Source organism: Triturus cristatus, chromosome 1_1 (genome assembly GCF_964204655.1).
Source record: "Triturus cristatus chromosome 1_1, aTriCri1.1, whole genome shotgun sequence".
Lineage (NCBI taxonomy): Eukaryota > Metazoa > Chordata > Amphibia > Caudata > Salamandridae > Triturus > Triturus cristatus.
Window position 1 is genome coordinate 880,701,302 of NC_140579.1, and position 15,388 is coordinate 880,716,689.

Here is a 15,388-nt window from a genome sequence, read left to right on the forward strand (position 1 = left end):
GTAAAGTATTTGCTTGTTTACCTGTGCCAGGCTTGCTTGGTTCTAGAAAATAAAATAACTAAAAGAATATTTTCATACAAAAACAACTTTTCTGAAGTTCAGTCTTTGAGTGTGTGAATTCATTTGCTGGCTGAGTGTGCACAACAAATGCTTAACTGTGTCCTCTGATACTGCCTTACTACTCTACCACAAATAGAGAGTGAGGTGCTATCTAACTTTACCTCTGCCTACCTTTGGGGATCCACTGGACTCTGTGGACACTATACCTCACTTTGGTATAGTATATACAACCAGCTTCCTACAGGGGCCATCTCTAAGATGCCCTCCGAGTGTATTTTTTATTAGATCACACACTGGCATCAGTGTGGGATTAATGTGCTGAGAAGTTTTATACCAAACTTCTCAGTTTTCAGTGTAGCCATTATGATACTGTGGAGTTTGTAATGACAAACTTCAGCACCATATACACTTAATGTCATTACTACACTTACAATGTCTAAGCATTGGCTTAGACCTTATAGGGGTACCGGGCTCATGCACCTGTACCCTCACCACTGGTATAGTGCACCCAGCTGGAGGGGTGGCTGACCTATGCCAGGGCAGTGGGTTGTAGGCATGGCACACAGGGAAGTGTGGCATTCTGACTCTTCACTTTCTTCTGTGGGGGAGAGAAGGGGGAGAGGGAGGGAGGTGGGGGGAGAGAGAGAGAGACTCTTCACTTTGTTCTGCACCCAAACGCCTGGCTTTCTGTGTATATACATCTCCTTTGAGGGTGTCACAATAAGTGCTGCAGCCATTAGAGAACTTTCCTGGCCACAGTACCTGTGGTAGCATTTACAAGGGACTGACCTGTGGCCAAAGTGTGCCAATTGGGTTTTCTTTTAATGCAGTTTAGGGAAAGAACGTTGACCTGGGCACCTGTTTGGCAGGAACCCAGGGCACACTCAGTCGAAGTACATCAGCAATTCAGCAAAAAGTGGGGCAACCATGCAAAAAGAGGGCACTTGAGGGCACTTTCTTACACACTTCAATTGCTTTTACAGGAACCTCTGTGATCGGGTTTACTGGAACTGCAGGAGATATCTCCTGGGCTGGCGGACATCCCTAAATGTGGTATGCAGAATACCCTCGCCTTGGCAGTTGTTAATTACTCTGCCATGTCGATGGTACGAACACTACCCACCAATATTTAAATCAAGCCCTTAGTGATTGAGATCCATATTCTTACTTAGATGATTGTAATGAGATCCCTATTTCATAGTAACCTAGCTACCTTTAAAGTAGCAAAACCCAATTGCTTAAATGGGAATGTTTTACCTAACAAGCTTAATTTTCTTTGTATTTATCCATTTTAAAGACAATTATAGTACTACAATAACCTATGTGCGTTTAAAGCTAGATTGTATTCTAATTTAGGGAGAGGTGTGGCGCAGCGGCCAGGGCGGCTGACTCTGTAGCATGTGGCTCACGGTTCCATCCCCGGCGGCAGCACCATTTGACTGGGGAATATCTTGCTTAATCTCCCCGACGGCCCCCAGTGCCTTGAGACCCTTAGGGGTGATTAGTTCGCACTTTACAAATACCGGGTTATTAATCTTTTTTTGTTAAAATTGGAAAAAAATAGCAGTTTAATAAGACAAAGACATTTTGAAGAGGCTCAGTGATTTAGTTTGGGATGTGTGATCCTGCCTATAAACTGAGATGTTCTATGATTGAACAAGCTACCCATGATGGTAAGTAAGTTTTCTCCAGTATTTGGGGTGTCTTTCATAGATTCACATGCCTGAATCATTCCCCGTCGTCGGAGTGGGAGTCCCACGGTACATAAAAAAGCAATAATTATGCATATACCAAACAAAAAACCCTGGTAACCTGAACCAGGAATTAAAGTAGCCTAAGCTACAAGGGAAACAACTTCCACAGCTATGACTATCACTGTCATTATATACAGTCCAAACTGCAGCCAATCAGGCGACAGCACCCACCAGAATGTTCTCCTCAGAGGCTCAGGCTGTCAGATTTTCTACCGCACGTCGTGTGAAGGGAGTCTCCCTGAGCTCTGCTCAGTTCTTCAAGTTTCTGCTGTTTCTACAACTTCTAGGATGTCAACTACAAAGAAATCACTCTTCAGATCTTGTGAGTCCTGCGGAAAGCTTAGGCTTTTTTCTGAAGACCCTCACAAAAAATGCATCTATTGCCTCTATCCTGATCATGAGGTGAAGGAGTGCAAGATTTGCCGCACCTTCTCTCAGAAGACCTTAAGGGATAGGGAAGGACGCCTTCTTCTGTGGCTACAGAAGCTTAAGGATAATGATGCTCCTTTATCAGAGATAGAAACTGCCTCTGGATCCTCTATCTCGTCCAGAAAAAGGGTGGCTGAGGAAGAATCTTCTTCTACTGGGGCAAAGGTGTTGAGGAGAGCCCAGTCTGTTAAGGGCTTGGGGCAGTCTTCGTCTTCATCTTCATCTAAGAAGACATCTCCACCTTCAGGATCCAAGCCCTCTACGCCCCCTAGGAAAGCAGGAAAAACCCAGCCAGCTAAGAGTTTTCCTGACAAGAAATCACCTCAGGTGAGATTGCCGTCGTCGACGGCGCCGTCGACGGCAGTGGCGTCGACAGTTATTATCGTCGACGCGATTTCAACGTCGACGATTACATTCTCGTCGCCGAGACCTACAATGATAATGTCATCAGCTTCATCGCCGTCGACGCTGGTTTCGGTGAGTGTAAAACCCATCTCGTCGACGAGGGAAGTGTCATCTCTCGTCTCTGTTCCGTCGACGGTAAGAATCAAGAAGCTGGCTCCGCCGACTACTTCGTCGACGTCTACTCCGTCGACGAAGATTGTGGCACCGTCGACAGTTGCTTCGCCGACGAAGAATACCTCGTTGACGAAGAAAACCCCGTCGACGAAGATGTTATGTTATGTTACGGTTATTTATTGTGCGCACAGATACTCCAGCCAAGGAGCGTCCTGGCGCAGAGACAAGGTAGCACGTAACATAACCACAAGCTAAAAACAGATACTTGAAGAGAGCTAAAATAAGAAGGTTTTTATAGCCCTCCGAAAGGTCAAAAGGTCCTCCAACATATGGATCTCAACAGGCAGGGAGTTCCATGCTGACGCAGCCATAACCCTAAACGAGCGGCCTCCCATGCGGCTAAGCCTGAATCTGGGAACCACCGCAAGGGCCAGACCCTGAGAGCGAAGGCTGCGGGCAGGAACATAGAACGACAGACAACTCAACAGGATCTCCAGGCCTGTGCCTCGCAAGATTTTAAAAGCAAGACACAATACCTTGAAGAGGATGCGCTTCCTAACCGGAAGCCAGTGTAGGGAGCGGAGGACACCTGTCACCGAGCAGAATCTGGGCAGGCCCACGATCGCCCTTGCCGCAGCATTCTGAACCCGTTGTAAACGGGTTAGTTCAGACTGATTAGCCCCAGCCAGGAGAGAACTGGCGTAATCCAGGCGAGAGATGATAGTAGCCTGGATCACCAGTTGCCTGGTCGGGGCGTCAAAGAACTTGAGAACAGGTCTCAAACCCCTCAGAAGACCGAAACAACAGGCCGCGGTTTTTTGGACGCCGTCGACGAAGACGACCTCGTCGACTAAGACGACCTGGTCGACGAAGCTTGCCCCGTCGACGGCACCCTCGTCAACGAAGATTGCCTCGTTGTCGGCATCGTCGTCGGCGAAGATTGTCCCATCGTCGACGGATGCCATCTCATCGACGAAAACAGCCTCGTCATCGAAAATGGCTTTAACGTCAGGATTGGTTCAGTCGACACGAGTGTTACCACCTTCTCTATCTACCTGCATGGATATGCAGGTATGGACTGCGACTTCGTCGTCTGTCGTGTCTGATCAAAAGTCACCAGCATCTACGCTTCTTCAGCGTAGAGGATCGTCTTTAGAGGCTATATCGCCTCTAAAATTACCAGCGCAACTTTTACAATCGGAGGATAACGACTCCGAAGAAGATGAGAGATTTCGGACTGCATCGGAGCTTCTCATCAAATATCAAGATGAGGATGATGAGGATGAACAGTACGAACATCCTAATATGGAACCACAGCCAACACCACCTGCACCAGTGCCATCTGGTCAAATGCCATTGGAACTACTTGATAATCTGCAGTATATGTTGCAAGATTACTATAGACGTTTTCCTCCTTCGGAAACGGCGGAATCTCTTCCGGCAACACCCAGACCACGAGTACAGTTGTCTCTCCAGTCACCAAGACCACCTTCTCCGTTGCCATCTCGGCAATTGCAGGTTTCAGACGATGAAAGGGAGGAAGGAGAGGTAGATGATCAATCTATCATGTCGGAGAGGGATCATTACCAAGTACAAACTCCTTCTCCAAGTGCTCCAGCTCCGGTGGACTCTCCCCCGGTGGACATTGGGAATTTCCATTCACTTATGGAAAGAGCGACCAAGAGATTCCTGATTCCCATGGAAACAAAGGAAGATGACTGCTTCCTGTATGACTTCAAGGACCAACCAAGGAAGTAGGTTCGGGCAATCCCAATCATTGACTTTATTTGGAAGGAGGGATTGAGACTGATGGCTACCCCTAATTCTCTTCCAGAAGTGTTACCAAGGCTGGACAAGAAATATAGAGCCCCAAGTAATTCACCAGCATGCCTGATTGGTCAACCTAAGGCAGACTCGGTTATAGCACAAGCGGCTCAGAGACGGGCTAGAAATCCTTCAACGCCCATATCAGCTCCACCTGATAGAGATGGTAGAAGGTTGGACGCAATAGGAAAGAAAGTGTCTACGATGGCAGCCACCACAGTTCGGGCTGCAAACTCCCTGGCGATTTTAGGGCGATACGACCGCCAGATGTGGTCCGACATCTCTCCTTTCCTCGACATGTTACCGGAGCCTTCAAAATCCGAGGCTATAAAGATCCGGCAGGAAGGAGAGTATGCGTCTGCGGAAATCATCGACGCAGCAGTGGATGTGGCATCAACTGGTTTCAGGCAGCTGGCAGGAGCCGCAGTGCTGAGAAGGCAGGGCTGGCTGAAATCAACATCGTTTCACCAGGAGGTGCAGTCTAAAATTATAGACATGCCATTTGATGGTGAATCCTTGTTCGGTGCACATGTAGATGAAGCGCTACAGGCAATAAAAAAGGATACGGAGACGGCTAGGTCCCTGGGTAGTTTGCAATTCCGAAAATCTACCTTCCGGGGAGCCAGAGGACGTGGATCCTTCTCTAGCACGGGAGGTAATAACCAACAGCGTTCCTTTCAAACCTTTCAGTATAACCAAAGATCTCAGAATTATCGCCAGCAGTATTACGGACAGCGAAATCAACAATATTTGCAGTCGCGTAAGAAGCAGTCCTTTCGCGGACGAGAGTCCGGTAAGAAGCAATGAGTTCAGCCACCTGCCACCATCTCTACCGTTCCCACGTACAAGAATTGGAGGTCAAATATCCCACTTTTATTCAAATTGGTCCAAGATTACCTCAGACAAGTGGGTATTAGATATAATATCCAGAGGCCATGCTCTGGAATTCACAAAAATTCCACCAAATTCTCCTCCCAAAGGTCCACCCCCTGCTCATCTCAAGGAGCTTTTTCCCCAAATAAATTTGATGATTCAAAAAGGGAGCAATCGAAAAAGTCCCTCTCTTACAAAATGGAACGGGCTTTTACTCAAGATTTTTCCTCATCCGGAAAAAATCAGGAGAGTGGCGTCCAATTCTCGACCTTCGCGCCCTCAACCAATTTCTAAAGAAAATGTCTTTCCGGATGTTGACGCTCCAAGAAATTCTGCAGTTGCTTTCGATGGGAGATTACATGGCCACCCTCGACCTGCAGGACGCCTATTTTCATGTACCAATCCTACCAAGGCACAGAAAATATCTACGGTTCAGAGTGGCTGGCAGGGATTTCCAATTCAGAGTCCTCCCATTTGGACTCCGTTCTGCACCCAGAGTCTTCACAAAGGTCATAGCGCCAGTGACTGCGCATCTCCGTCTGCAGGGAGTTCAGATATTCCCGTACCTGGACGACTGCCTTATCAAGGCGAGTTCCGCCAAGGTAGCATCCGAGCATGTTCAGAAATGCCTCTTACTCTTCCAATCCCTGGGTCTATCAACAAATCTGGAGAAATCACATCTAATTCCTTCGCAAAGAAGAACGTTTCTAGGAGCGACGTTGAAGACGGATCTGGCCAAAGCCTTCGTATCAAAAGAAAGGCAAACCAAGATATGCAATCTTGCGCGCTCACTACTTTCAAAAGAGTGCGTTTCAGTCCGTGTATACAAATCCTTCCTAGGGATGATTTCGTCTTGCATTTATCTCATTCCCAACTGTCGGTACAGAATGAGACCGTTGCAGGAGGAACTCAATCTGCAATGGCTTCAGATCACAGGGTCATTCGAGGATCTCATTCACATCACCCCACGAATGCGAGAGGCCTTTCAATGGTGGAGTCAGATGGACCACTTGAAAGAGGGTTGCCCATTTCTGGTCGAAATGCCGGATTTCACAGTCACCACAGACGCATCCCTCGAGGGTTGGGGAGCGCACCTTCAAGGAATGACAGTCAACGGCAGGTGGACTCTAGAACAAAGAAAGTGGCATATCAACCTGCTAGAACTGCGAGCCATATTCCTGGCTCTAAAATCCTTCCAGACCATCATCCGAGGAGCATGCATACTTGTAAGAACAGACAACACAACAGGTATGCATTACTTGAACAAACAAGGCGGGACGAGGTCAGCCCTCCTATCCCAGCAAGCGCAAGAGATTTGGGATTGGGCGATCCGCCACAAGATCAACCTCAAAGCCATTCATGTCCCGGGAATCACGAATGTTCTGGCGGATTCCCTCAGCAGGACCACAACGTCGAATCACGAATGGGAGTTACACCAACCATTCCTAGACGAAGTGTTTCACGAATGGGGGCATCCCGATATAGACCTCTTTGCGACCAGCCAGAACCGCAAATGCCCATTCTTCGCAAGTTGGGCTCCCCACAAGGACTCGCTGGGGAATGCCTTTTCGATGAATTGGTCGCAAATATATGCTTACGCCTTTCCACCGATCCCGTTGGTTCCACGAGTTCTGCGCAAGATCAAACAGCCTTGCCGCATGATCTTAATTGCTCCCAGGTGGCCCCGCCAGTACTGGTTTACAGAGCTTCTCCTCCTCTCAGAGGCCGAGCCCATACAATTTCGACCAATTCCATGTCTTCTGACCCTTCAGAACGGTCAAATTTGTCATCCAGACCCAGCATCGCTGAGATTAGCGGCATGGCTCCTCAACAGCTTGAATTTGCACACCTAGATATCCCTCCAGACTGCCAAGAGGTTTTGGCCAATGCTCGAGCACCAGCAACTGTTAAAACCTACAAACTAAAGTGGAAGAGGTTTTGCATGTGGTGTCAATCCGTTAATCTCCATCCGATCCACGCAAAGCCGGAACAACTTCTGCCTTTCTTTCTACAATTGGCGAGGTCTGGTCTTTCCCACTCTACTTTGAAGGTGTTCTTGGCTGCAATTTTAAGATTCCGACAGGATGGTACTAACTCTCTCTATTCCAACAGAGTCATCCAACAATTTTTTAAGGGGCTATTTAGGATGTTTCCGCCTATTCGGCATCCGCCTCCTTCTTGGCACCTTAATATAGTGCTTTCACAACTAATGAGGCATCCTTTCGAGCCCATCCACAAGGCGGATCTAAAGTTCCTTTCTTGGAAGGTTTCTTTATTATTGGCTCTAACTTCTACAAGAAGGGTTAGTGACCTGCAAGCGTTCACTATTCATCCACCCTTTCTGCAATTCACATCTGATTCTGTGGTGCTGCGCACTAATCCAAAATTTATGCCAAAGGTCCCGACGGATTTCCATCTTAATGAACCCATAGTTTTGAAAACTTTCTTCCCAAATCCGCAAACAGCTGCAGAAAGGGCCTTGCATTCCCTAGACATCAAAAGATGTCTGAAGTTTTACTTACAACGTACAGCACCACTGCGCAAATCGGACCAGCTCTTGGTAGCTTATGGCAGATCACGTCAAGGCCATTCAGTATCAAAGCCAACCATAGCTCGTTGGATCTCAGCTGCAATTTGTTTATGCCATGATCAAGCTGGAAGACCAGTACAAGCGACCCCAAGAGCACACTCTACGAGAGCAATCTCGTCATCTACAGCTCTATTCGCCGGTGTGCCTCTTCACCAGATCTGTAAAGCGGCAACATGGTCCAGCTGCCATACGTTTACCAGACACTACTGTTTGGAAGCTGCAAGTGATGCGGATGGTTCAGTGGGACAAGCTGTTCTACGTAATCTTTTCAAATAAGGTGAGCCTCTGTTCTCCCTCCTCCGCTATGCTTTTATAAGACGCTTTTTGTGATGTGAAATTGTTTTGCATAAATTGAAACACGTGTATTTCTGTATGTGTAGGAGAGTAGGGTCTGCTTTCTATGTTCACCCCCACTTTTTGCTTTTGCTTTACTGGTTTTCGACTTAGATGTGGCTGTGGGCCTGCTAATCAGACCCACAGCCCTGCTGTTCTCTCTCTAAATTAATACTATGTACTTTAGGTGCATAACCCATTTGGATAGGATCACCTTATTGGCCCCTGTACAGTGTACCCTAGGTACCCAGGGCATAGGTGTACCCTAGGCCTACCAGGGGCTGCAGCATGTATTATGCCACCCCTGGCCTGGCCTTCCATTTTGACACAACTGGCTGATCACTCAGCTGGGGCAAGGTCGTGTAATCACCCCTTGCTTAGGTGTAGTATTCCTATACCTAACTTACATATAGACACATGTGTACCTATCAGTCACTCCTATGGCAGGCCTTGACAATCCTGGAGGCAGAGTGCTTGGTAACATGTGAGATGGTGCTCTAGCATGAGCTGAGCCTGTCTGCAGCTTTCGGAACCTTGTCCTTATAGCTGTTCTATGATATAGAATACCATATACTCTTAAAGTGCCTTATAATCTTAAACGGTTATGGTAACTATGGTTTGGCTTTATCGAAACATGTCGTGTAAGGTGTCTAACACTGTGGGATAATACCCCCATGCCATTTCTGGACATGAGAATATTATTCCCCCCTTCTAGAGGGAAAGACATGTTAAAATCATACTTCAACTGTTGGCCTCTGACCAAAGCCTCAGCATCACAACATGGATGCTGCTGCCACGACACAAGTCTGACCTCCTGCAGCTGGGAGTGATCCCAGCCAGGGAGGCCTGGACAATAGGTTTCCTGCTTGGGGAGGTGCTAGCACCTCCCCAGACAGCCTTTAGTGTATTGGGGCAGGGTGGGCTGAAAGGAATGAGACATGCCTGGGGCACACAAGGTGTTCCTTGCATAGTCCAGTTCAAACCGGCGCTGGGGCACTCCAGCCCCAGCTCTGGCGCGAAACTGGACAAAGGGAAGTGGGTGTAACCACCCCCTCCCAGGTCCCACCCATAAGGCGTGACCTAGCAGGTATCCCAGCCCCCCAGATTAGTATAAGAGTGGGAGTTGGGCCTCAAGACTTTAGATTATCCTGAACCTGCAAAACTGAACAGAAACTCTGGACCTTCGACATTCGACGAAAGAAGAAGACTGAAGAATCTCCCTTGTAGCCAAGGAGTGGCTACCCTGTGCAAACAGGCACCATCAAGAGACTACCCTTTGCTTTGCGACCGTTCTACGAGGAACCGACTGCAGAGCCCGACCAGAGCCTTGACTTCCAGACTTCTCCGACCCTCATCCACATCTGCAGCAGAGCTGAGATCCGTGGAGGCGACGAGCGACGTGGGACCGGCTACCTGGAAAAAGTGGCTAGTAACTTACAGCGCAGCTCCTGAGGTACCCTCTAAGTTGTGCACCGGGGATTGAGAAGCCCCAACCCCAAGCACCATCTGCACCGAAGATCAGCCCCCCACACTCCACGAGTCCTGCGTGGGGCCCTTCAGCATTTTCCTGCTTGCCGCATCTGTCCGGTTGCTTGCCCGCTGGCTAGTGGCCTCTGTGACGACGCACCCTGAAATCTTCTGTGCTGGTTTGGCTCCTCCAGACTGGCTCCCGCTTCTCTGCAAAGAAGAAGCACCCCAGACCTTCCTGGTCTGCATCAGAAGCAAGTCCTTCGTTCTTCGTGGGTTCCGCTTGCCAAGGCTTGGTGAGTCCTAGTTCAACTTCGACGCCGCCGACAGCAAGAGCCTTCGTGGGACAGCTCGCCTCCTGGTCCTGGTCGTCCTCGACGCTTCCTGGTCCTCCTGGCTGCAGCGACAAGCTTCACCTTCACCTGCAATCTTCACGACATCGCCTGGTTCCTTCCTGGTTCCACGTGGTCACTGGCTAGTGACCTTGACTCTGTCCCTTCTGCTTGCAGGTTTCTTCTCTTCTTGATCCCAGCCTTGGGATCCACCGGACACTCTTCACTGACTGCCTGTCAGCATCTTTCTTCAGGCATCCATAGGAGTCGACGACGAAAACGACGCATCTTCACCCCTATGCACCCGCAGCCTGTGGGCTAGGTAACTTGGGTACTCCGGTGCTCATCAGGATAGTGACTATCCTAGTGTCTAGTTTTCAAGTCTCAACTTCCTAGCTACTCCGGAAGTGTCCTAAATCTACCGTTTTCTAAACTGTACTATTGCTATTGACTTTTACGCATTACGCGTGAGTGTTTCCACTCTGCACACGAATCCCGTGGGCCTCCCACTTCCTAACTAACGCTAGTGTAGTGTAGCCCCAGCGATTCCCTAGGCCTAGGCCTATTCTATTTCCGTGACAGTGGTTCTTATACCACTTACTTAGTATATGGTTTGCGTGGCCCCTAGGGCCTAACTGTATTACTTACCTGTGTGACTTAATGTATGCTTAAATAAGACTGTGTTGTACTTACCTCTAATCTCATAAAGAGTGCTGAGGGTTTGACTAGAATAAATACACTTTATTTTATATATATATATCTGTTGTGGTGTCCTTTCATTTGGTATTCAAGGGATTATATATGGTATCACAGCTGGCTTCACATGCCATTCAGAGTTTAGCCTAAGACTGCTCTTGTCCATGCTACCACTAGGATAGCTGGTCTATAAGGTTGACTTTACAACCAATCACCATAAGGGTATTTGGACTGATATAAGGTGTACACTAGAACTAGTGACATCATACATCAGTCCAACTTCTCACAGTATGGTTATACTGTTTCATAATGTATATGGTCTATATAAAAAGTGGCGTCTTATGAGCATAAGGTTATGTACTGCTATCTACTCTGATTCAGGCATGTGAATCTATGAAAGACACCCCAAATACTGGAGAAGAACAATAGTTACTTACCTGTAATCTGTGGTTCTCCAGTATTGGTGTCTTTCATAGATTCACATGCAACCCGCCCACCTCCCCTCAGAGGCTTTTTAGGTTATGGTATATTACTTCACTCCTGTGCAAGAAAATCTGACAGCCTGAGCCTATGAGGAGAACATTCTGGTGGGTGCTGTCGCCTGATTGGCTGCAGTTTGGACTGTATATAATGACAGTGATAGTCATAGCTGTGGAAGTTTTTTCCCTTGTAGCTTAGGCTACTTTACTTCCTGGTTCAGGTTACCAGGGTTTTTTGTTTGGTATATGCATAATTATTGCTTTTTTATGTACCGTGGGACTCCCACTCCGACGACGGGGAATGATTCAGGCATGTGAATCTATGAAAGACACCAATACTGGAGAACCACAGATTACAGGTAAGTAACTATTGTTCTTCCTTTCTGTCCCCCATTCTGTTTTTTGGAATGAACAGGGAATGAGTCTAGAAGCCCCAAACCCTTTACATCTGTATAAATATAGCATAAATGTAACCCATAGAGCATGAAGCATGCCATCTGGTTAACTAATATTATCTGGGTTTTTTTTGCTTTAGGCGAGCTTTGTAGCATCTGAAAACAGGACAGACATTGCATTGGATGATCCTAACTTCTGGCAGAAGTGGGCCAAGAAAGCTGATCTCGACATAGATTCTATTAACAGCAAGGTAAAGTATTTGGTAAAAATCTATCTATATAATGTGAATAACGAGGGAGAGTTTAGTGATGGACTGTAATTGGCAGATCTTGATGCATGACTGGATGTCAAGGTGATGTTTAAAGATTTAGGTCTGCCTGGGTAGAGTAGCATAAGGAGGGAAGGGAGACTAAAACTGAAATTGTGGCACTTGCAAGGCTTTGCTTCTGATTGCTGGTGGGTTTGTGTACACCAGATGTCCTCATAGGATGGGATGTAGTCTAGTTCATTGTTTGCTGTCTTTGAACCTGGTTTCTAATCCTTGCTTCGAGACCTTGGAAAAAATACAGTTCTTGACAAATTACTAGATCTGTCTCGCAGTGTAACTGTATGTAAAAGCAAATGTATGTGCAATCTCCCGTGTGTAATTGTGTGTAAAAGAAAATGCAGATAAAATAAGTTCTTCAGCTGTCAATTTACGTTTTAGCCAGGTCATAAGGTTTGATGTTTGAAAGATCAATTGGATCCTTCCGAAGTCTCCATTTTCACCTGTGGACTGAGGTGTCTTTAAAGATGTCTCATGGTAGCTAGCATTTGTGCCCTTCTAACAGTTTGCAACAATTGGTAAATCTGTGCTTCCTCCTTCTTTTTCTCAGTTGGAACAGTTATTTGCAGGCACATTCTTAACTGGATAGCTGTCCCTTGATGTGTCTCTATGTCCGGGAAATGATTAGTAGACTTCTTCAAACACCCAATAGGTGATGGGAGAAAAGCTTTCAATTTGTCTAACAACTGCCAATTGCTCCGGGTAGCATTCCAACCCATCATTCTTTCGCCCACCATGCCACCTCAGTTAGGGCTCAGCCATATGCAGGTTAGTCCAGACTCTCCTGGGACAGTCCAGCCCTAACTGGCAGGCTGGGTCTTCTTTGAATGGATACGCAAGCATGAGCTACTCATGTGCCCTGACAATTGCTTTGCTTCTGCGTCTCAGTATTCAGAATTATTCCTTGGTCTTTTTAGACCCTTTTCCTACAGTTTTCCAGTGTGCAGAATGCACCAGCCAGACTGATCCTCAACCTGCCCAAAAGGGCCCACATCACCAAGCACCTGAGACCTCCACTGGCTCCCCAACCAGAAAAGATGCCAATGCAAGCTTCTGACCCACGCCTGTGAGAAAGTGCCCTCTTTCTTGCATGGTATGACCCCACTTTTCTTGAATTGCTGATGTTCTTTGACTGAGTGTACCTTGGGCTCCTGCTAATCAGGTACCCAGGGCCTATGTTCCTTCCCTAAAACTGCATTGAAGCCTAAACCCAATTGGCATCTCTGGCCACATGTCAGCCCCTGCTAAAATGGTACCGCAGGTAACCAGGGCACTGTGACCAGAGAAGGCCTCTAAGGGCTGCAGCACTCATTGTGGCACCCTCAGAGGCCCTGTACCCTGACACTCACACAGTCTTTGCAGACTGAGTGCCTTGGTGCAGAACAAAGTGAAGAGTTGACATGGCACACATCCCTATGTGCCATGCCTACAAACCACTGCCCTGGCATACATCAGTCACCCCTCTAGCTGGGTGCCCTATGCCAGTGGTGAGTGCACAGGTGCATGAGACTCGTACCCCTACAGTGCCCAAATCCATTCCTGGGCACTGTAAGTGCAGTGCTGCCATTAGAGTATATGGTGCTGGGAGTTTGTCATTATGAACTCCACAGCACCATAACGGCTACACTGAAGACTGGGAAGTTTGGTATCAAACTTCTCAGCACATTAAACCCACACTGATACCAGTGTGGGATTTAATGTACAATGCACAACAGAGGGCATCTTGGAGATGTCCCCTGAAATTCGACCAACTCCTAGTGACCTGACTGAGTGGCTGCTTAGGCTTCCACCACCAGTCATGTTTCTGGACCCCTGGGTCTAGAGCTTGCTGCTCTCGGGGGCCTGAAACAATGCACATCATGGGACAAGGTGCCAAGCCTCCCCTAGGATGGGCAGGGTTCACGAAGGAGAAGCTTCAAAGGCATGCCGCCTTTGTGAGCCTCTCCAGACCATTTGCTGCTTTCAGCACCAGGTCCCCACTGGTTCTACCCCTCACTTTGGGGCAGGAGAACTGGCGGGAAAAACAAGTGAGGAAGAGAGGTGTGCCCACCTCTGCCAACTCCACCCGTAAGGTGGGGGAGGCGAGGTAAAGCACAACCTCGGGTCCCCGCCATCTTGAGGATGGGGGGGCCCCGGCCAACCAGGGACAGGTTCCTGCCCCCCTCCCACTGGAGAGTGGCAGAATAGGGGGTGTACCCACCCCAGGGAAGGGACCCATTGGTCCATGCACTTTACCTACATGTAACGCCCCTAAATTTAGTATTTAGGGGCACCCTGAACCTTCCTTCTCAGATCCAGCAACAACAAGAAAAGAAAATAAGGAGAAGGACGAAGAGCCGCGCAGAGCTAACAAGAGGACGACGCCCACTGACTTGGCCCCAGCCCTACAGGCCTGTCTCCCCTCGAAACTGCTACTGCGGAATCCCGGCGTGTCCATCAGCCAGCAACCTCACAAACCCCGGAGGACCTGCCTTCCTTAACTTTCCGTTTCTCCCGTCAACACCGGACGCGTTTAAACTGCAGTTCTTATCCAGGGGATACTCATCAATAGTCATAATCTATGAATAATCCCCGCCCATGTGTGGGATCCCGGAGCATATAGAAAATGTATATATATATATACATATATTTATGCATCTGTGAAAACATATACATTCAGCCTAAAATGTTAACAACATGGCAAAAATGCTGAAATTACATAGGTTTGCATTGTAGTACCCCTACCTTCCTAATCCATAAGGAAAAAAGGAAGCACTAAACAATTGTCATACAATAATGCTTTATTGCCATAAAGCAAACTTGTAATTGCAGGCATTTGCCTGTAGGCTGCAGCAGAGTTCTAAGAAACAAAGAAAACTGACACCTTGCCTTTAAGGCATTAGAGTAGGGGCACCGTGCCTTTAAGACCTGCAGGAGACCCATTGCTCCCTTGATGCACCACAGGTGGCAGTTAGGTCAGTTCTTTTTTCCGGCTCCTTCTATGAGGATCCTGGAGCTTGAGCTTTTCAGTTTTTTGACTGAAAGTGATTTAATTGATATTTTTCTCAGCAAACTCAACATTTTCTGACTCCTAAAGGCTTATTCTACTGTTTTTTTGGTCTTACCATAATTTTTTTCCAGTCAGAATGCCTGCCTTATTCAGGAAATGCCCTTCCTGTGGCAAGATGGCACAGGCAGATTCACACTCTGTGTGTATTGTCTTCCTTCCTCACACAATCCTGACCAGTGTTTCCACTGCCAGAAATTTTCCAGGCGGACTCTGCGTGACAGAGAACGCATAAAACGTTATGCCCAGCTGGAAAAGGACAAAG

At 47.7% G+C, this 15,388-nt stretch overlaps 1 protein-coding gene across 7 annotated transcripts in view; it reads left to right on the top strand.

The window, feature by feature from the left end:
• Nucleotides 1-15,388, top strand: part of LOC146871232 (ATP-dependent chromatin remodeler CHD8-like) — a 2,388,691-nt gene that overhangs the window by 872,876 nt on the left and 1,500,427 nt on the right. For all 7 annotated transcript variants that reach the window (XM_085650618.1, XM_085650635.1, XM_085650640.1 and 4 more), the window contains exon 20: nt 11,892-12,002. In XM_085650618.1, the coding sequence (XP_085506744.1) occupies nt 11,892-12,002 (111 nt within the window). The remainder of the gene's footprint in view (nt 1-11,891; nt 12,003-15,388) is intronic.